The 19,894-nt window shown below is 45.0% G+C and overlaps 1 protein-coding gene across 6 annotated transcripts in view; it reads left to right on the top strand.

Annotated features, from left to right (window-relative positions):
- Positions 1-9,148, top strand: part of SUSD6 (sushi domain containing 6) — a 94,316-nt gene extending 85,168 nt beyond the window's left edge. For all 6 annotated transcript variants that reach the window (XM_063398721.1, XM_063398723.1, XM_063398719.1 and 3 more), the window contains 3 exons: positions 247-385; positions 1,532-1,953; positions 2,959-9,148. In XM_063398721.1, coding sequence (XP_063254791.1) covers positions 247-385; positions 1,532-1,953; positions 2,959-2,984 — 587 coding nt within the window. In that variant the 3' untranslated portion in view covers positions 2,985-9,148. The remainder of the gene's footprint in view (positions 1-246; positions 386-1,531; positions 1,954-2,958) is intronic.
- The last annotated feature ends 10,746 nt before the right edge of the window (positions 9,149-19,894 follow it).

Genomic DNA, 19,894 nt, shown 5'->3' with positions numbered 1-19,894 from the left:
CTTGCACTGTTTGCTGTGTTTTTCCAAAGGACCCTTGTATGTGCCTGTTTTATTGTGGGTTCCCTTTACAGCTGATGGAGAGGTGTCAGAGTGAGCTTCAAACTGAGATAGGTGGTGTGTCTTGCCTGTATGGGAAACGGGCTCCTTACACACGCACCTGGGAGTAGCTCCTGAGTAACAGTGTAAATGTTTTTCCTTCTCTATGGCAGTTACTCATTTTACCTTGTATTCCCCTTGGTTTTGTAGAAAAGGACTCTCCTCCAACAATTGGAGTGCCCACGCTGTCCATAGTAGCCTCCACAGCGAGCTCTGTCGCCCTGATTCTGCTGTTAGTTGTGCTGTTTGTTTTGCTGCAGCCAAAGCTGAAGTCGTTCCATCACAGCAGGTGAGTGTGGCTGGGGTTTGCAGGGGCTCAGAGACAGCCTGTTTCTTTGCAGTAGAAACCCATTCAGGTAGTTGGGTTAGACTGTCATTTTGGAGCAACTTAGCTCCTCGCTTCTCTGTTCCTCTTCATCACCTCAGTGACATCTCTTCCCCATACTACTGATCCAGTGCTTTTCTGAAATGGTGGTCTGTGATATCCACCTGCAGTCCCCATTCTCGTGTGCCAACCAAAGAGTGAATTCCTTGTACTTTTGCCTTGGTTTTGAATGGAAAAAGTTTGGATACTTAATAGCCTGGCTATAGATCAATTTCCTGCCTCTTCTAGCCTTGGATAGCTACTGAAGTCTGTCTGGGTGTATGATATGTGCATCTTTCCCAGACTGCTTTCAGGTCCTGTGGACCTGAAATTAGGCAGTACTGCTCTTTAGAGAGATGTGCAAGTCTGCCATCCTTCTCTGCTGCAGGAGGAGAACCCTCCTGGCCTGGGTTTGTGGGTGAGAGGAGGGACCCGGCCATAACACTGCTGCCAGCTGAGGCAGACACTCCAGCAGTGGGGAGCTTCAGAGATGGGGCCCTGGAGTCTGCTCTCTTCTGAAAAGGCCCAAACTACTAGAAAAGAAAAATTCTCTCTCAGGCCTTATGTGGACAGGTGATTCATGCTGTGCTAGAGCTGTCTTCCCCATCCTGCCAAAGGTTATCCTGCCAGAGGTTATCTGGCTGGCAGCAGAGGCAGCGGAACAGACAGTGCTGGGTGTTGGGGAATGTAGCAGTGCACCAGGCTGGAATCAACAGTGCTCTCTGCCAAAAGCACGGAGCTGAGTCATGACCTTTGTCAAATTTAGCTATGGAGGTAAGTGAAGGGAGGAAGCATTGTAACCTTTTCAGCTCTTGCTGTTAAATCCATCAGGTGCTGTGAATTACAGCCCCTGCTCATATTTAATGGCAATTCGCAGTAGGTGCTCCAAGACTGTGCTTGCTTGACCTCGTTAAACCACCATTCAAGCTCCTGTCCTCCCCTAAATAGTGAGAGTTAGAGTTCTGCTATGGGAGGTTACTGGAGTTATATATAGGATATACATAGTAAAATAAATACTCAACTTGATTTATTTTTTCTCCTCCCCTGCCTTTGTTCCTTTTCTTTTTTGAGGCGAGACCAAGGTGTGTCTGGAGATCAGGTCTCTATTATGGTGGATGGTGTCCAAGTGGCCTTGCCATCCTATGAAGAAGCAGTATATGGCAGCACAGGGAATTGCATTCCACCCTCGGACTCCCGAGTGCAGATCGTGCTCTCAGAGGGAGCTGGACAGAATGGACCCAGAGAGATGCAGCAGCCGGACCAAGGGGCTCACAATACCTTCGAAAGAGAAGATGAAGCTCCTGGACATTCTGGGCTGTGTGAAGCCAGTGGCTCTCAGCGCTCTGAAACTGTTCTTGTGCATCAGGCTGCTACCTCTTCCTGGGTAGCTGGCATGGCTAGCAGTAGACCTGTACACAAAGAGGTCCAAGATTCAGAAAGCAGTGACATACAGAGCCTTTTATCACTCACCTCCTCTGAGGAATACACAGATGGTAAGTGACTTGTGCAACAAGCACTAAATGAGACCCTTTTAAGAGTAAGTTCTGCAGTTGACTAGGGTGAAAAACAAGAAGAGATGCCCTTATGTGTGTCTCTCACTAGAGCAGCTTTTGAAAATATCCAATCTCTATAGCACGTTTCAACTCTTAAGCATGTAAGCAGTATTTACTATCTTCTGAAGAATTCAGTGTTCTCAGACTGGGAGCCTAGGGGAAGTCTGAGCAAGATTGTCTGCTGCTAACTCTTCTTTTAGCAAATGATTTTCAGAGAAATCCAGCCTCCAGCATCACAGTGCAAAAGCGGTAAAATACCTCTGTTCATGGAAAGTAACTTGATGGCAGTGGGAGGACATGCTTGGAATACAAACCCTTTGTGATGTTTGGGCTGCCTCATTTTTAGACTATTTTAGTAAGCAGCTTTCTGCCACAAAGCATTCAGTGCTGCAGCCTTAGTCTGCAAGACCTAAGAGGGATGTGCTTGAACTTACTGTAGAGGGCAGAGGGGCAAGTCTGTTGAACAGTCAAAACATCTTTTATTCCTCACTTCTGTGCTGTCCTGAAGGAGTGGCTTTGCAATGCCAGAGCTGATGAGAAGGTGTAGCTTAAGGTTGCTTCTGCAGGGACTGCTATGTCTTAGGCAAGAAATGTAACTGGCTTGTAGAAAACTCAGGGCAGAATGTGCCCTTTCCATGGTATTAAGAAATACTTTGTGCTAAAAGGGTAATGCAGGATGAGATAGACACCCGGAGTTGTGATGGAATCTCTGTCCTTGGAGTTTCTTGAGGCTAGAGCTGGTGATGGTCCTGCTCTCGGGGTAGGTAGGAGCAGAGTCCTCCATAGTTCCTTTCTGCTGTGATGTGATGAGAGGAAGACCACTGCATTGTCTTGTTATGAAAATGGGAGCCTATCTTGCTTTCAACAGTAATTTTATTGGTGTGTGTTGAACTGCAGAAGTTTGACTATGTTTCTGGTTTTTTTTCCTCTCTCCCTGCTGTTCAGATATTCCCTTATTGAAGGAAGCATGAGGTCTGCTGTGTTTGTCTAGTCTGCTCCATCTTGGATTTCTTCCTCCTCCCTTCTCCCTGCCTTTGGGACAGAAGCACTCTGTGCAGTCTTCCCCTTCCTCGCAAGCTGTACCCTGGATACCTCCAAGAAGAGATGCCCTCAGCTGAAGATCCAAAGGATGTCGCCAGGTTGCCTCCTGGATGCACCAGTGGAGTTGGTGCAGCGCTGGCTTCCCCATTCCATCAGCATCAGGGGCTCAAGGAACAGAGTGGATTTGAGCTCTCCTCTCCTCTTCCCCAGCCAGATGTTTGACAGCAGTCTCTGAAGAGCTGCTCTTTTCTTGTGCCTTTCTCCTCCTCACACCGGCTTGTTGCAGCTTATCAGCCTTTCTAGCCCTTCTGCTGCCCAGAGAACCAGGGCTAAACCCACTTGCTCGCTGGGTGCAGACACAGTTTAAATATACATATATATGTTATATAGGCTCTTCTTCCAGCATCCTCTGTGTGACAGGGCAGGACAAAACGCCTCACTGGGACTGAGAGTGGGCTTGGGAGGGATCGCAGTTAGGGGGCAGCTTGTGATGTCTAGAAGCGCCTCAGGTGAGATGGACTGTGTGACAGCTTAGCTGTGCAGGAACAGTTCACTGAGACTTGCTTAAGCACTGAAGGCTGAGAAATCCAACATGTAGAAATGCCCTCTGTCCCATCTCTGCAGGAGTCCATTCCTGAAAATCACTTTTGTCTCCTCCTTCTTCCCCTACCAGCGCAGCCCACTGGAAGAGGTTCAGGTGTTTGAAAATACCAAGACAAAAAAATGCCTATAGATAGTGAATTCCTAGTGCCATTGGTGCGATCCCAAATTCCTTTTCCAGCCACAGTAGGTACTTGAATCCTGGGTAACTGACATCTCACAGGCTGGTGTGTCTTCCTAGCTGCATACAGCAAAGGGTCTGCTGTTTTAACCTCGTGGGCTCCAGTGGGCCTGTAGAGAAGGGCTCCTCCCTTGTGGCTGGGGGTAAGCAGCATTTGTAAAGCTTCTCCTAAACACAGTGCCAGCCTGTTGCTGTGAGGGAAAGTCAAGTACGCTGACAGCAGTGCTAGAAGACACCACAGCTCAGTCCTGAGGTTTTGAGGATTGTTTCAAGTTGGGTAGAAGGGAAGAGAACATTCAGAAATATGCGTACCTCTGCCTGGCACAGTTATCTACAGCAGGTTAGACTGTCCGTGTTGGGATTCTATAACCGCAGGAAGCCACATCTGTCTGAGGTAGATGGTCCAGTCCTGTGCTGTGGTTGTAAGGTTCCTCACTGGGGTCTGGACACTGTTCCATGGGATTGGTTTCAGCAAGAAGAGTTGGCTTCTTAGATGCTGCATGTACCTTGTCATAACTGTCTTGAAGTAACCAGGGAAATGTTTGCCCTGTGAGAAGCTGCTACATTTTTGAGTTGAAGGAGCAAAATGTCATGGCCTTACACATCATGTGGTAATGTACAGGTAAACAGGGATGCTGTCTTTGCTGCTTTGCTTTTGGTTTACAATCCTCACCATCCTCATCCTCATTGCTACAGTAAAAAAAATGTACGGCACTTGACAAAAAGGATACAACATCTTTACGTATAAAATCACTGTGGCTTAGCTCCAGTTCTCTGAAATGGGGATTGGCCATAGTGTCCAGCTGTGTATTTGCTATTCCTCCTCTTGAATAGCTATTAAATGCAGGACACATGGAACAGTGTGTGCCTGTGGATGGAAGAATCCTTTTTTATCTATCCTTATTATAGAGGGATGTTAATTTAAAATTACAGTGCTTTGAACATCCTTCCTTGTTGCTCATATTACCTTGCATTAACTCAAGAATTTGATAAATCCCATTTGGGTGATTTAGGTAATTTTTGTTCAATTTGGATGATGAAAATCCTGTGTCATTTTACAGTGGGCTGTGGTGTCTCGGCTTCAAGTGCCGTAGAGGACAAATGTTGTTTGTACATCTGCCATTGAAATTTTAAAAAGTAAGCAAAGGGCGATTGTGTTTAGCTTTTTGACTGTTGGAAATGGTCTAAGCTTAAGTAAATTCCTCCTTCATTGGTTTATTGGAGGGGTTGAGCAAGTGTAGTGGTAAGAGAGTGTGGAGGAAAGTCTGTGTGACTTTCCTGCTGCCTAACCAGCTTGGAGCAGGAGTTGCTTTTTATGAATTTAAGGTCCTGTCTGCTTAAACTGACTCTCAGCAATTCAAGGTATAGATGTTGGGAATGTGTTGCCTTTCTGAAAGGGGCAGTGCCAGTGCTGGGTTGGTGGGAGAAGCTGATCCCAAGGCCTGACCTTGCTCTGGACAAGCACCCGCACCAGCAGCAGAAAACACGTCCTCTGTGGCCTGGCCTCCTCTCTGCTGTTGTAAAACAAGCAAATGCCAGCTAGGGGTAGAAAATTCAATTTGGGTGGAGAAGACAAAAAAGCAAGCTCTACAAAGAGGGAGTGCTTTAATTTTACAGAATCACACAGAATTAACCAGGTTGGAAAAGACCTTTATGACCATCAAGTCCAACCTATGACCGAACACCTCCTTGTCAACTAGACCATGGCACTGAGTGCCTCCTCCAGGGATGGTGACTCCACTACCTCCCTGGGCAGCCCATTCCAGTGCTCAATCACCCTTTATGTGAAGAATTTCTTCCTAATGTCCAGACTAAACTTCCACTGGCACAGCTTAAGACTGGGTCCTCTTGTCCTGGCACTGGTTACCTGGGAGAAGAGACCAATCCCCACCTGGCTACACCCTCCTTTCAGGGAGTTGTGGAGAGTGATAAAGTCTCCCTGAGCCTCCTGCTTTCCAGGCTGAACAACCCCAGCTCCCTCAGCCTCCTCCTAGGATTTGTGCCCCAGACCCTTCACCAGCCTTGTTGTCCTTGTCTGGATGCACTCGAACATCTCAGTGTCCTTCCTGAATGAGGGGTTCCAAAATGGGACACAGCACTCAAGGTGGGGCTTCCCCAGTGCTGAGTACAGGGGGAAAACCACTGCCCTGGTCCTACTGGCCACACAGGCCAGGGTGCCACTGGCCTTCTTGGCCACCTGGGCACAGCTGGCTACATGTTCAGTCTGCCATCAGTCAGTAAACCCCAGGTGCTTTTCTGCCTGGCCGCTGTCCAGCAGCTCCTTTGCCCAGCCTGTAGCGCTGCAGGGAGTTGTTGTGGCCAAAGTGCAGGACTTGGCACTTTGGATTCTATAAAAATTGTTGGAAATGGCTTTACTAATGAGTGGGGGAAATGTGGAGTGGAGGAGAGAAATATGCAAATGTAGCTATTGTGATCAAGCAGAAACAGGCAGCTCCTGTTGGCTTGTTGAGGGTAAGCCAGCAGCTTCCAGGCCAGTCTCTGTGCTGGCTGGTAATCCCATCTGATGATTCCAGATCCTGCAGAAGAGCTCTATTCCCTGCAGCAGATCTTGTGGGAGCAGGCCCCAAGGATCTGTGTGAGCCAGAATATGGAACACAGTTTGGAGGCATCACACTGCTCCTCTACATCCTCAGCTTTAGAGTTAATTTTCATATAAAATGAGGTAAAACAGCAGGGAGGAACCCAAAAGATGTCTGGCAACTTTTTCAAGGGAGAGGGAGAGCAAGGCCTCACTTTACTGGTTATCCAATGATTATTATCCATGTTTGTTTTAATTCTGCAGAGGCTGAAGGACTGAGAAGTCTTCGTGTAGAGATATAGGAAAACCTACTTTTCACAGTCCTATCAAGACTTATGGGAGCAAGGCCTGAAGTCTAAAGATCCCTCAGATGTGAGCTGCACTCTGTCTCAGGAGTGTTCATTATCTCTGAGCTGAGTGTGTTCTTTCTGTTTTGCCATAAGTAGATGCAGTCTGGATCTCAGTGTTGTGGATGGAAAGTACAGAAGCTCAACCTTGCAAGACGTAATACAGTAAATTTGTTTTTTCCTTTCTTTTTTTCCCCATGATGGGCCACAGTCTCCATACCTTTTCTTCCCCCACCTATGTCTGGCAAAAGATTTCAAAGAGAGGCATTTTTTTCTTATGTAATACTCTCAACCTAATCCTCTCATGCTCTGTCATACATGCTGGATCCTGTTATATTCAAGAACATTAAAATTATTTAATTATATTGAGAAAAATAAAAATAGCACTTATTTTAAAGCTTTCCATTATTTTTGGAGTCTGATAGGTGGGGGGGAAAGGCCATTTCAGAAATTCAGGATATTATGTGCAATAGAAAAACTTCCTTGGTCCTTTCCAGTTCCATAGCTTTTTAAAAAATAAATGCAACTCACTGCAGTGTTAACAGCCCAAGCATTGTAGAACTGGACCAGCCTGAGAGAACCAGGACATGAAGTTGGCAGTGACCCATGGGGAAGTGGGCCAGTCTCTTATCAGGGTCTGCATCATGAAGCTCACCTCAAATAATGAGCCAGCTTGGACAGTGTCAGAGCCTCCTGCAGCTTGGAAGGGTGTCAGCAGCACTGGTGAGAGAGGGGTTTGTGTGTTCTGGTGTTAAATAGCTTGTGCCTCCCCGTCATTAGCTGCAGAATACGTAGAAATTCAATCAGGAGAGATGTGCTGAAGCATGTGAGCCTCTGGAGTTGTTGCTGAGATGAAACCTCATGAGTTGGGAAGAAGAAGAGCTTAATGCATTTTTATCCTTAACCACCAGGGAAGTTGCTGGGTAGCAGAATGTGTACTCAGCAAGCAGAGTGCTTTTTGCCCCTTGGATATCTTTGCTGAGGTTTCTCCTTGGCTTTTCAGGTCCAGTGTGGTGAATTGTTTACTGCATCTGGAGTCTTAATTTGGCCTTTCAGTGTGTGGCGAACTCAGGCAGGAAGAAATCTGTTCCACGTGCTTTGGGAAGAAACATCCTAAGATGCTCCCAGGGGTGGATGACTTGGGTCAGTACTGGGGCCAAGAGAGTGACTGGCTCAGCCATTGGAAATAATCTGGGATGGTTAAGTCATTTGCAGCACAGAAAAGGGAACACAAGGAGTTGTCTAAGGAAGAGCTGAAGACAGAGGCTTACTGCAGGCTAATGAGCTAATGCAATAATGACCAGGTTGAAAGGAAGCTTGTGCTTTGTTAGATGATTTAGCATACACCAGCAGGCTTGCTGTATAAAAAATAATTAATGTACAACTGGTTGGACACACTGAGCTGTCCTTGCTGACCTTTTTAGAACATACTTGCAAAAAAAGTGGTTTTACTGTTCTGATAGCAGTTTAAGCAAAAAACTGCCTTGTTACTCTATCCAGATAGCTATTTAAATAAATTTCACTTTGATTTTTTTTGTATATAAATGCAATAAATCCCATTTATTTTGCACATCCTGCCTCACCCCATCCTCATCCTCCAGTCCTTACCAGGGAACAGCAGATTGAATTTGCTCTATGTGAAAACCTTTGCTTGCAGAAAAACTTGATTAGAAAAGTTTTTCTCTACTATAGGCTTTGAAAGAGCAAAGAGGTTTCCTAGAGCAGGCTTCATTTTAAGGTGTATTTTTATACAAGAAGTAAGCCTTTTTCCAGTCCTAGCACACCAGGACAGAACATGCCACTTCCCACACTTCAGGGCCATGTGTTCAGCACTGCTTTCAAACTCAACCCTCTGCAGGTGATGTGCAGATCTCTGTACCCACCAGAACATGTTGTGTTGATACTCTGCATATGCTTTCCGTAAGCTATGCTTTTGCTTCTGTCCTTGAGTGAGAACAGACAGAGGCAACTGAGTTGTGCTGGAAAATACTTTAGTTCAGATTCTCAAAGTTGCTTCCTTCCAAAAGAAAACAAAGTGAACTTGTCTGTGAAGCGGAAGTCCTATGATGTGGTGGGTAGACTGTTGGTAGTTGCTGATGCAAGTGCAAGGGGAGCTTGATTGCCTTTCTGCATTATTCTTTTCTTTCCTATATGTCTTTTCTTTTTATCTGAATTGCACCACTATGGAATTATTTGCAGAATGGTACTCCATATATATGTGGGATTTAAAACCATAACTGATGCTGTGCAGGATGTCACTCTATTGGTTTTATTTTGCTTTATTTTATATGTATTTTCTGGTATCCTGTACATTGCAGTGGGTGTGAAGATAGTATTTTAATATTTGTACAAAGTTTAATTTAATTGTTCTATGTATATAACTGCATTTCTAAATTAAAAAAAAAATCTTTTGAAGTGAAGCTGTAATTTCTTGTGCTTGGTTTTGTTTTTAACTGCTTAGATCTTGTGCCCTGGAAATCTAGCAGATCATTAATGAATATGTTGCAGTGCTGAAAACCAGAATGAAGCTAAACCTAGGGAAGCTCAAATGGCTTGGGGAAGGGAGGTTCAGAGTTGGCTCAGCCTTAGAAGGATCATGTTTCCAAGTTCAGAAGCAAAGGCTGCCTTCCATGTGCTTGCATAGAATTCCTTGAGGAATGAGGCCAGGTTGGGCAGGGGGGAAAAGGCTTAAAGAGATTATGTACGGTATGAGTGGATTTCAGAGAGGAAGAAGGGGTAAATATAATAAATGGCTTATTAATCTTTGAGTCTGTAGAAGAACAGTATGTATAGGAAGAGAGTGCTATTTTTAGAGGGGAGATAGCTTTCATTGGTGAAATAATAATCCCAAGTGGGTAGCAGGGCAGTATAGGAGTCATTAGAGACACCTACAAATACATGGGTTAGTGCATCTGTGAGTGCAGAGGGGAGGCTGGGGCAGGCTCTGCTCTTCCCTCTTCTGTAGTTGTGCTGCATTGGGAGGGTGGGGGAAGCAGAAACTGCAGAGGAGCAGACACTCATTGTTCTTTCAGTGCAATATGTAGTCCATTACTATTTTTATTGTTTGTTTTCCTTCAAAAACTAAGGTGGTAACTGCCTTTTCAGGCAAGTGCACTAATGAGAGTTCCTTTCTTTTAACAGAATCTATCAGTAATGTAATAGGGAAGGGAAGGAGGGAGGAGATCCTTTTGTCCAGCTTGTTCAAAGCAGTCCTCGACGATGCTAAGATTTTTGTGTAATTATAGACATGACTTTTATTCTTTGGGAAGGAACAGCTAGGTTAAAGAAGGGTAGCGGTGACATCTATCTTCTCCTATTTCCATTTTTATTTTCCATTATTATTTTTCCATTTCCAAAAATTGTTCCCATACAGCAAGCAGATCTTACTGTAATTTTACTGCTGTGAAACTGGAGCTCCCTGGTTGTGCATACCTTCCTGTACCAGACAGTTTACACGTGGGAGTCACTGGCCTCCAGGAATTGTTTTTTAATTATTGTTTTTCACTGGGCGATGGTCTCCTGGCACAGCAGTTCTGGCAGCCAGGAATGCACCCTTCTCGACACATTGGAAATTATTTGTCACCTCTGGTTTGTCCTGGCAGTGAGAAGTGACTGTGGGAGACAAGCCTGAAGGAAGCCAGCCTGAGGTAAGTGATCTGGGCAATCTTCCTCGACAGCTGGCCCTTTGGCGGAAGGGCAAAAAGGCCAGGGCCCACAGGAGCATCTCTGCTTCCAGAAAAGCAGCCTCTCCACCAAGTCTGGCCCCGCCACCAAGCCTCTGAGAAACTCGCTAGGAAAGGGGCTGGATGGGCTATTGGCCTCACAGGCGTCCTGCACGGCACTGCTTGGCTCCCAGGCAGGATGTTCGCACCCGGGGGTTGTCCAGGAGCACAGAGCCGTGAGCACAGCGGCCCCGAGCAGCCCGTGCTTTAAACCCGGTACCAGGACGGGCTGCCTCGGCCGCTGGCCTTTGCCGCGGGCCGCAGCGCCACCATCGGAAAGCTTTGCCCTTAGGGACTGCAGCTCTGCCCTGCCGGGACCCTCCTCTGCACGAAGAGCTCCCCCAGCCGCTGGCTTGTTGTTAAGGGTGTTGTGGGAACGCGGATTCCCCCTCCCGAAGGCAGAATGCCAGCAGGGTACGTGCCCAGGAGCCCCGTGCTCCATAGAGCGTCAGCGCGCTCCTCACCTGCCAGGGCCGTGCACAGGGGCCCTTGCGGTGCTGGCACTGAGAGGAGAGCAGAGCCCGGCCACGACACGCTGCCAGCTGCATCCCGTATCGGCTGTGGTACTTGGGAACACTGAATGGCCGCTCTTGGCACCAAGCTGGGTGCAGGGAAGGGATGGGAAAGCACTCAATGGACTTCCCAATTCTCTCTGTTACCTTTTGAAGGACAAGGATGTTTACCAGCAAACTCCTCACCTTAGCCTTCTGTGAGACACAGGCAGAGCTGAGCAGCCCTGAGGGTACCTTGGCATAAGGTGATTGTTCTTTGTCATGACAGCTCTTTGTCATGTGGCTCATGCTGAGCCCACGGTGCATCTGTGGAACCTAGCTCAGGCTTTTCATGTTACATCAATGAGGAAAAAACAGAAACTGGGGCAAGAGGGCACAGACTGGTTCCAGTATTCAAAGCACAAACACCTTTGACCCCTTGTCTGGACACGTCCCTCTGATTTGTCAGCTCTTTTAGCGGTTGATGTTTGAGATCACGCTGAGTTTAGCAGCTCGGTGTGGCACGCAGGGTTTATCTTCCAGGCTCATGTATCCCAGTGAGGCTGGGGGACCAACGTCATGGTATAGACATGCTCTGCCGTGTCCCCACGTGACAAACCACAGCACCCAGCAGCTCGGGCAGCCAAGCATCACTGGGCACGGAGCTGATGCTCTCAGGGAAGGAGCGGGGAGCTGTTGTGGGCTGGAGCATCCTTTGGGTATCAGAGAGCACCAGGGACACCTGTCCATTCATCGGATTCAGTGGCAGCTGGGGGTGAGAGGACAGGTGAGCTGGCAGTGGCACTGCACGACCTTCCTGACAGGTCAGGGGCAGCTGGGGCTGCTGCTGGCTGGACTGGGCAGAGCTGCTGGCTGCTTTGCTGGATCTGCTTCTGCCCTGGCTCTGCCCATCAGGCACATCCTCCACTAAGAAGGGCTAACGTGTTACCCATAATTAGAAGGTATGTATTGTTCATCTTTAAACCTACACTTAAAGTCTTCTTGCATTGAGAAGATACGGGGCCAGATTTGGGAGTAGGAGTTTTCCTAGGAGCCAGCTCCTGGATGGGAGCCAGAAGTGGAAGCCTAATACCCATGGGTGCAGATATGCTGAGCTTCCCATTTTGTGCTCTTCTCCCTGGGTGCTGCAGGTCAGTATAGGGCTTCCTGTGGGTGACAGGACTCTAAACTTGCACAAACAACTTTCCTCCATCTCCATGAGCCGCCTGCACAGGATGGCAGAAATGTCCCTGTAACAGCTGTTTCCTAGAGATTTATTATCCTGGGTTCAGCTCTGCAAGATAGAGTTGTTACTGTCCTACAGTCTGTGTTTCCCCTCATGAATGTAACCTGGCTCCAAATAACTGCTTCTTCCAGGAAGCTTTAAAATAGTTGATTTGTTAGTGAAATTCTTCACTATTTCTCTTATTGCTTCCCTGTGCTTTTTTTCAACAGATTTACAAATAATTGGGAATTTTATCTTTGTGGCATCTCTGGGAATGGGAAGGCCCACACTGCCCTTGTTGATGGAGAGAGGAAAAAACAAAGCACAGAAAACTGAGGTAACCTTCTCCAGGTCATACCAGAGGCTGTGTTGCAGGCAAGGAAACAATTGCTTCTAATGACACCTTCCCCATGTCTTCTTCCAGACTCTGCTTTAGCTGTGAGCTCCTGTTTGTTCTGCAAGTGGTGACCGAGGGATGGCCCCTTTATTCCAGCCTGGCTGTGCCCGAAGGGAATGACTGAAATTGTAATTCAGAGATGTTGATTGTCCTCACGGTGGAGCATGATGCCAAGGGCAGCACCTGCTACATAATCACTTCTTACTCTGCCCTGTGGCTAATGGGTTTGAGATAAGCCAGTCAAGGCCTTGTCCTGGCGTATCAAATGGAGGCCCTGCTGTTCCCAGCCTAAGAAGGGTCAGTAGGGACTCTGGCAGTCGTGCAGGAAGGTTGCCTTTCTTCTTTGCTGAATTTTGGCAGCAGAATTAGAAATTTCAGAACAATGTGGTAAAAAAGCAATGGAGTGTGGGAGGGGTCTGGGTGCAGGGGCATGTGGTGCTGTGCCTCCAAGGTGCTGGAATAAGGTTTTCCTCCTTACTAGTGCAATAGGGAACAAAGTGTGTTGCTGTTTTGGTTGGTTTATCAGTCTATGGGGTGGTCCTGGTCCCAGTGAGTTGAGAAGCAAGAATGCCTTGTAGCTCCCTCATGCAATTAACAAAGACAATTATGAGTGATTCAGGGAGATTAGATGTTTTTCTTTCTTTGCTTCTCCCTCTGTTCTGTATTTGTATCAAGCCATCTTCACTTTACACCTGGGATTACTTTTTGTAGTTTCTCAGGATGTCCAACATCGTTTGACCCTTCCCCCAGGAGCACAAACCCACCAGCAGCATCTTATTGCTACCTGAAGCCAGGGGGGTAAGGCAGGGATGTAAATGGGGGAAGGGAAAGCACTCTTTCCAGTCTCTCTCAGGCAGTGTCAGGGGTGACACTGCAACCCAAACGTGATCTCTTGGGGCATAGGGGAGATGCTTCACCACCCAGGTTAAATACTGAGTTAACAAATTCTCCAAACACGATGCCCTTCTGGGGCAGTTTCCCTTGAAATTTTGAAAAACACAGAGTAAGATTTTTTTTCTCTTTAAAGTCCAAAACATCTTTCTTATTTTATTCGGTTCCATAACCAAGAAAAAGAAGTTACAAATAACTTTTATGTGTCTCCTTTTTAGTCTGGTGAGGGAGCAGGGGAATATTACTGCTTGAGGGGGAATTCCCGCCTTCCCCTGTTTCTCAAAGAAAGCTTGCCTTGTTTGAAGTGTTTTCCTTCTGCCTGTCTCTGTAGAAAATATAAGGGATATGGGATCTGGTATTCATTATAAGCTCCCAACAGAGAAAGATCAATGAAACTTTAAATAAAGCAGCTGTGAGCCAGTATGTTATTCAGCTATTGAAGTTAAAAACGTGCTTAACAAAAACGGAGCATAATCATTTGGTGAGGGTCTTTATTCCCTCTTTCAGAAGCTTACGTGCTATTGTCTTGTAGCTGGTGCTTCATAGTCACCCAAGGCAGATCTTGCCTGAATTTTCATCTGTGTACCTACCTACATTCTAGAGTGTGGGGCATAGATCATGAAGCACCCAGCTATTGCATAGCCATGACTACTTTTACCTTTGAAATCAGGGATGTCAGTCTAAGCATAAAACCACTCTTCCTTGAATGTGAAAAGGATTTGGTAAAACAAAAAAAAAAAACCAAACCCTTTAAATAGGGAATGATTTTTTAATGCTCTTCTTTCTTTCTATTTTCTTTCTTTTTTGTTCTAGCATTGGAAAAAAAACCCCAAAATCCAACCCAAAACAGGACTGAAGCCCCAGGGCAGCTGTCAGGAACACTTCAAGTTTCCCTGTGTATACAGTTTGGTTACACTGTGTTACACTTTGAGTGCAGAGCTCATCAGTATTTCCCCTGAGTCACTCTTCTCCTCTGCCATGAAGCTGCCTGCCAAAGCCAGTGCTTTATGTCCATATTTCCATCTCAGTTGGACAGTGGAGCTGTCATGGAGAGCATTTTTCACCAGAGAGGGAGTTCATTTTCCTTCCTCTCAGCAGCACAGCCCACAGCAGCAAAGGTTCATCAGGCCAGCCTTGCAACATGAATTCAGCCTAGCCTGAAGAAAAGGCCTCTGAGCTTCTAGGAGACACCCTCCCAGCAACAGATGGGGAGGGTGGGAGGCACCTGTGGGAGCAGCAAATATTTAAGCATCATGATATTTATGAATGTTATCAGCTGTCTTGCAGCTGAGTCTACAACATGGAAAAAAAAGCAAGGATCACACAAGACCAATCAAATTATCAGAGGCTGGAAGGACTTACAAGAAAAGATGAAAAAGGATAAATATGTGTATCTCAGATGTGCAGGGACAGCTAAAGAGGGTTGTTATTGGTGTCCAAAAGGAACAGTCCCCAGGGAGGAAAAAGGAGTCTTTATCCTCCTTCAAGGGCTTGTAACTCAATGTCACAGGAGAAATTCTGAAACATAAATATGGTTAAACAGACAAAAAAGAAAGGGCCTTGTAATGTCATTTGTTAAACTGAAGTGACTTCCCACAGACAGCAGCAGCAGCCAAGGCTCTTGGCTTGTCTCTGTGCTGGGAAGGGGACATAGTTTCCTGTGGAAAGGCAGAAGGTGGTGGTGAGGAGATAGCAAGTAGTGAAGAATGGACTGACCTGCCAGGCTCTTTGTCTTCCAGCTTTCTGCCTGCCTGAAATAGGCTGTGCCTGTTGCTTCCCCTCCTTGCCATTCAATATCTGAATTTGACAGTAGTCACAAGAGAACTTTTCTGCTTCTGCATATGCTGGGAACTAGCAAACTGGGGAGGTTGGAGTGCCATGTAGCAGGATCAGACCCTTGGAAAAGCTGCTGAGGCATTATTTAATGCACTGTGCAGCTCAGGGGGCTGCATGAGAGAAGCCACGGCTGTTCAGAGCTCCAGAAATGGTGCCAAATAGAAAAGATGTCTTTTGTTTTGGGCAGACACATATTCAGAACATTGTGATGGCCAAACACTTAACTCTAAAGCAAAAGGTGGAATATGTGCTTGAGTTACTGTGTTTTGCAGCCTGGCATGCACTGCAGCTCCCTGCACATCAGTGTCAGGGCTCTGAGATTAACCTGGTTTGAGCTGACCCTCATACCCTAATACAGACCTTCAAAGTCTACACAGAGAGTAGCATGGTTCAGACAAATCCCTATGCTTAACAAATAAGAGATGAACCACTACAGAGGTCTTCCCCTGAGCCTTCCAGCTGCTGCACCCTGGGAGCTGTCCCACCTCGCTTCTATTTTTGCTGGTGCTGATCACTCCTTAGCGCCCGCAGATGAGAGTGCTTTGTGGCACCAAACACCCCCTTGCTCATGGAGGGCTTCTTGCAGACAGAATCCATGTCTGAGATAATACAAACCCAAATCTGCTGAATTTTCTCTTACTTGTGCACTCCAGCACTTGTGTCTGCAAGGGAAGTTTCCAGAGAATTGTCTTCTTGAGGGCTTGGCTGGCTGGCATTATGGGTTTGTGAAAGGGTGAATTCCAGTGTCCTCACTAATCATTCTAGCTCTGTGTTGTTGTATTTGTCACATAGATCACAGGATGGTTTAAACCTCAAGGGCTTGATGTTAACTGGTGGCACAGTCCCCAGTAGGGAATAAGCACTTCAGAAAGGAATTCTGTGGTGTGGATATGGTGAGATGTGGACTAGTTAGTACTCCTCAGACAGCAGAGCCCTGTCAAGGGGAAGGAGTGATAGTTTGGATTCAAAAAACCGAAATAATTCTTATTACAGTAGCCCTGAAAGCTGAGTTGGTAAAACAGGAGAGAGAACAACAAAAATGAGAAACTGGAAGCAGAAACCTCCAGAAACAGGCCTGACACTGTCTTGACTGGAGCATCAAATGATATTTATAGAAAGACCAGGTATACATATATCTTTAAGCAATATGAGAAGAAAGACCTCAACATTCAAAGAGTTATAATGCTTATACATACACACACCTTTTCAAAGTAACCACAGTGACATATAAATACAATGCGAGTCATGCATAATTACTGGATGGTTAAACTGGTACTGAAATAACAGTTTCCTTTCCAGCAGCATCTGTCAGAAGGCTGAAGGAAGCATTACATGCATATATGTGTGTATATATATATATATATTTTTTTTTTCCAATTCCTTTCAGGGAAGGGAATCAAATATTGCTATTTCAATAAGGATCAACTGGGCAAGCTTCAGTCCATTTCCCTGCACTTCAGATCATCCTATTTGCTTTTACTGTTTTTGCTTTAAGATTTTTTTTTTTAGCATTTTATTTCTTCAGTTTCTTCTATCTCTTTATTTGCTTTTTTTGCTTTCTTTTGGGATTTCAATGGGAATAATTTGGGCAATTTTGGTCCTTTTCACTGCAACTCTTTTCATCTCAGTACATTTGGTTGTAGTCACTTCATTTGCAAATTTTCTGGGGTTTTTTTCAATTGCATTTTATTTGATCATATCTCCTTTCCAGAGCATTTGTTACACTTGGCTGTCTGATTTCAAGATTTCATTCCCTTTTCTGAATGGTAAAATATATATTTTTGTGTAGGATTTTTATTTTCTTGTTTTAGTTTTAATGTACGTAATGTGACCTCTATTTTAAACAGTCTTGCAATTACAGCCTATTGACTGTTTTTCTGGACTTGGCAAGTATATGGTACAATGTTTTAATGTTGTTTTTCCTCAGTCTAACTGTGTCCTAACATAAGAAATAAGCACACTATTGATCAGGCTTGTACTATCCTCCCCAGACTTGAACTGCATGTGAAAATGGGGTGAGATGAATAGAAGGCACTTAGAGCATTGATAGCACTCCAGCCTTCCATGAAGGTTTGACCTCTGTTCATTAAATATAGCAGAAAACCACAGGTACTGCTCTTTATCAATGGTGTAGCATTTTGTGGTGAGGAAACTGAAGTTATTGTTAAACCTTGCCTGTCTTTCTGCCATTCACTTTATAACTTGGCCCTTAAATATCACACCCTCTTTTCTTATCTTCAGAGTATTTGAAACTCTTCCCAGTCCGATTCATCTGCGTGTTTTAACACTGCATGCTCAAATCTGTTTAACAAATTGTTAATGCAGGTGTTGAATCATTCCATGCTAAGAAGAGAGCCCTGATTCCCGAAAGGAATTGCCCCTAGGCTTGTCAAGGAGCTATTTTGAGTGCTAAATCTGAAAAAGTTGTACTTTCAGCTTACAATGAATTTTACTTTGGCATTTTCCTATTTGCTTAAAAAAGGGACTAAAAGATTTATTATGGTCAGGTATTACTGTGGTATTATTAACACATCTCTATTTTCCTCCCTTGCCTGATAACTTAGTTACTGCAGTAGGGAATGTTGTATTCATTTGAAACATCTTGATCTTGACTGCCTGCCTTGTTGGCATGAGCAGCTGACCAGTTTACTGAATGAAAATGTGTAAAAATTGATTATTTTATCTTTTGTTCCACTGCCTTTCTGACCTTTGATGTCTGCCAGTCAAAAAAATCACTGCACCACTAGGAAATTAGGCATTTGGCATAGGGCTAGAGATTTCTCAGGAATGGTTCATTAGTTACTTTATAGAGTTTAAGGATTAAAAGTGCTGTTTTCTTGAGAAAAGGTGAACTTTGTTCTATTCTTCCCCTTTTATGACCTATGTTCTTCATACTCTGTTTAAAGTGAATACCATGTCTCAATTAAGCAAAAGTTGAAGATGACATGCTCAGTGTTTACAATCTGCCCTCTGGTGAAAACAAAAACTGTTGCCAATGTTAGTTCCTGGGTCTTTGCAAAGAAGGTGGTTTGTCAAAACAAAGAACACAGTATGATTTAAGCTGCTTGGAAATGTAATGGCAGACCATGGCCATGACTGCAGTTGTTGTATTTGGGGGTAGCTCTAACACGAAGTTAAATCAGAAAGGGGCTTACATGGCTTTCAGGAAAGGTCTGAAAGGGCCAGGCAAGGAAGGACACCTGATCCTGCAGATGATCTCCTGTTACCCTCTGAAGGTTTATAAATAGCTTTGACCCCATAAGGGGTTTTTGCAGCAGTCTACAGCTCGCTCTCAGAATGTTGTGAGATTTCCTCACGTGTTCGCATTCAGCGTCTAAAAATAAACACACTGAGCTAGTGTAAACTTGTTCTGATCATTCAAATAGTAAACCAAAGACAAAAAACATCCTTTCCCCTTTGTACCTGTAATCTTCATGCTGGATCAGATTCCAGCTGCCCATCTGCAGCTGGCATAAATTTGCATAAAAGCTAACCTAAACCTTGTTGCATTTATTGATAGTGTAAAAAACGTGATGATGCATAATGCCTTGTCATTATTAATTTTCTACTGAGATATGATCTGATGTGATGGTGCACTATTCTGTTGTCAATCTGCCTTGACTGCTTCACACAGTGGCAAAATGCAGAGATATAGGCAGTGCCTGCTCCCTGTGCTAGAGAAGAGGGGATGGTCAGTTCCTGCCTCTGCTCTGTTTTCCTGAGCTACAGCCATGGAAGACACATACTCACCCGAACTAAAAGGTAAAGTCTGCAACTTCACTGTTGAGCTACAGATCCCCCTGTACCTAAGGTATCTCCAGGACTAGCTTAATACTGCTCCTGAGCTATAATGAATGGGATGTTAATTATTACATTTGGCTAGCAAAGATGAGTGTGAGGAACTGTTATCCAGGGTGTTCTGGCAGGAGCCAGCTGAAACAAGGCTGGTTAGGCTGTGAGGGTCTGTCTGGAGTGCGGAACAGTTGCCGTCAGTCAGGCTCCCCAGCTCTACTGACTGCTCAGTGATCCAGCCCCAGGGCAGCACGTTTCACCCTGAATTACAGCCTGCAAAAAAAAAAGGATTCTACTTGCTAAATATACTTCTGGGTGGTGGGCAAGGGCCCTCAGCCTGACACTAACATATACGAAATCTATATTTTTAGATCTGAGCAATCTGAAAAGCTTAGCTTTCCCAAAAAGTGGAAAAACAGAAAAAAAAAAACCTGTGACAAACGTATTTTTGAATATGTTACTCTATTATTTTTAGGTCAATTTCCGTTTTGTTTCTCCAAATATTTTGAAGAAAAGCAATTGGTGCTCAGTGATTAAATTCTCTATTCAGTGTTTGCCACCTACTTAATACTTTTGTAAAGCTGTTCTTGAACCCTCATTGCTGCTACTTCTAAGAGAGCTACACTTACGGAGCAGTAACAGAAATATGTTAGTTTAGTTAGTCATGGAGCTTTGGAAAAAACAGAACAGAGAATGCATAGGTAACTAAAAGTACAGGAAAGGAGAAAACAAAGAATGGTAGAGAAGATTAACACAGATAACCATAGTGGAAGAAGTAACAAATATATTCACCAGTAGCAGGAGAGGATGCAAGCTACA

The sequence above is a fragment of the Prinia subflava genome, chromosome 5 (assembly GCF_021018805.1).
Source record: "Prinia subflava isolate CZ2003 ecotype Zambia chromosome 5, Cam_Psub_1.2, whole genome shotgun sequence".
Classification (NCBI taxonomy): Eukaryota; Metazoa; Chordata; class Aves; order Passeriformes; family Cisticolidae; genus Prinia; species Prinia subflava.
Note: the sequence above shows the minus strand (reverse complement) of the source record. Positions and strands in the feature narration are given on the sequence as shown.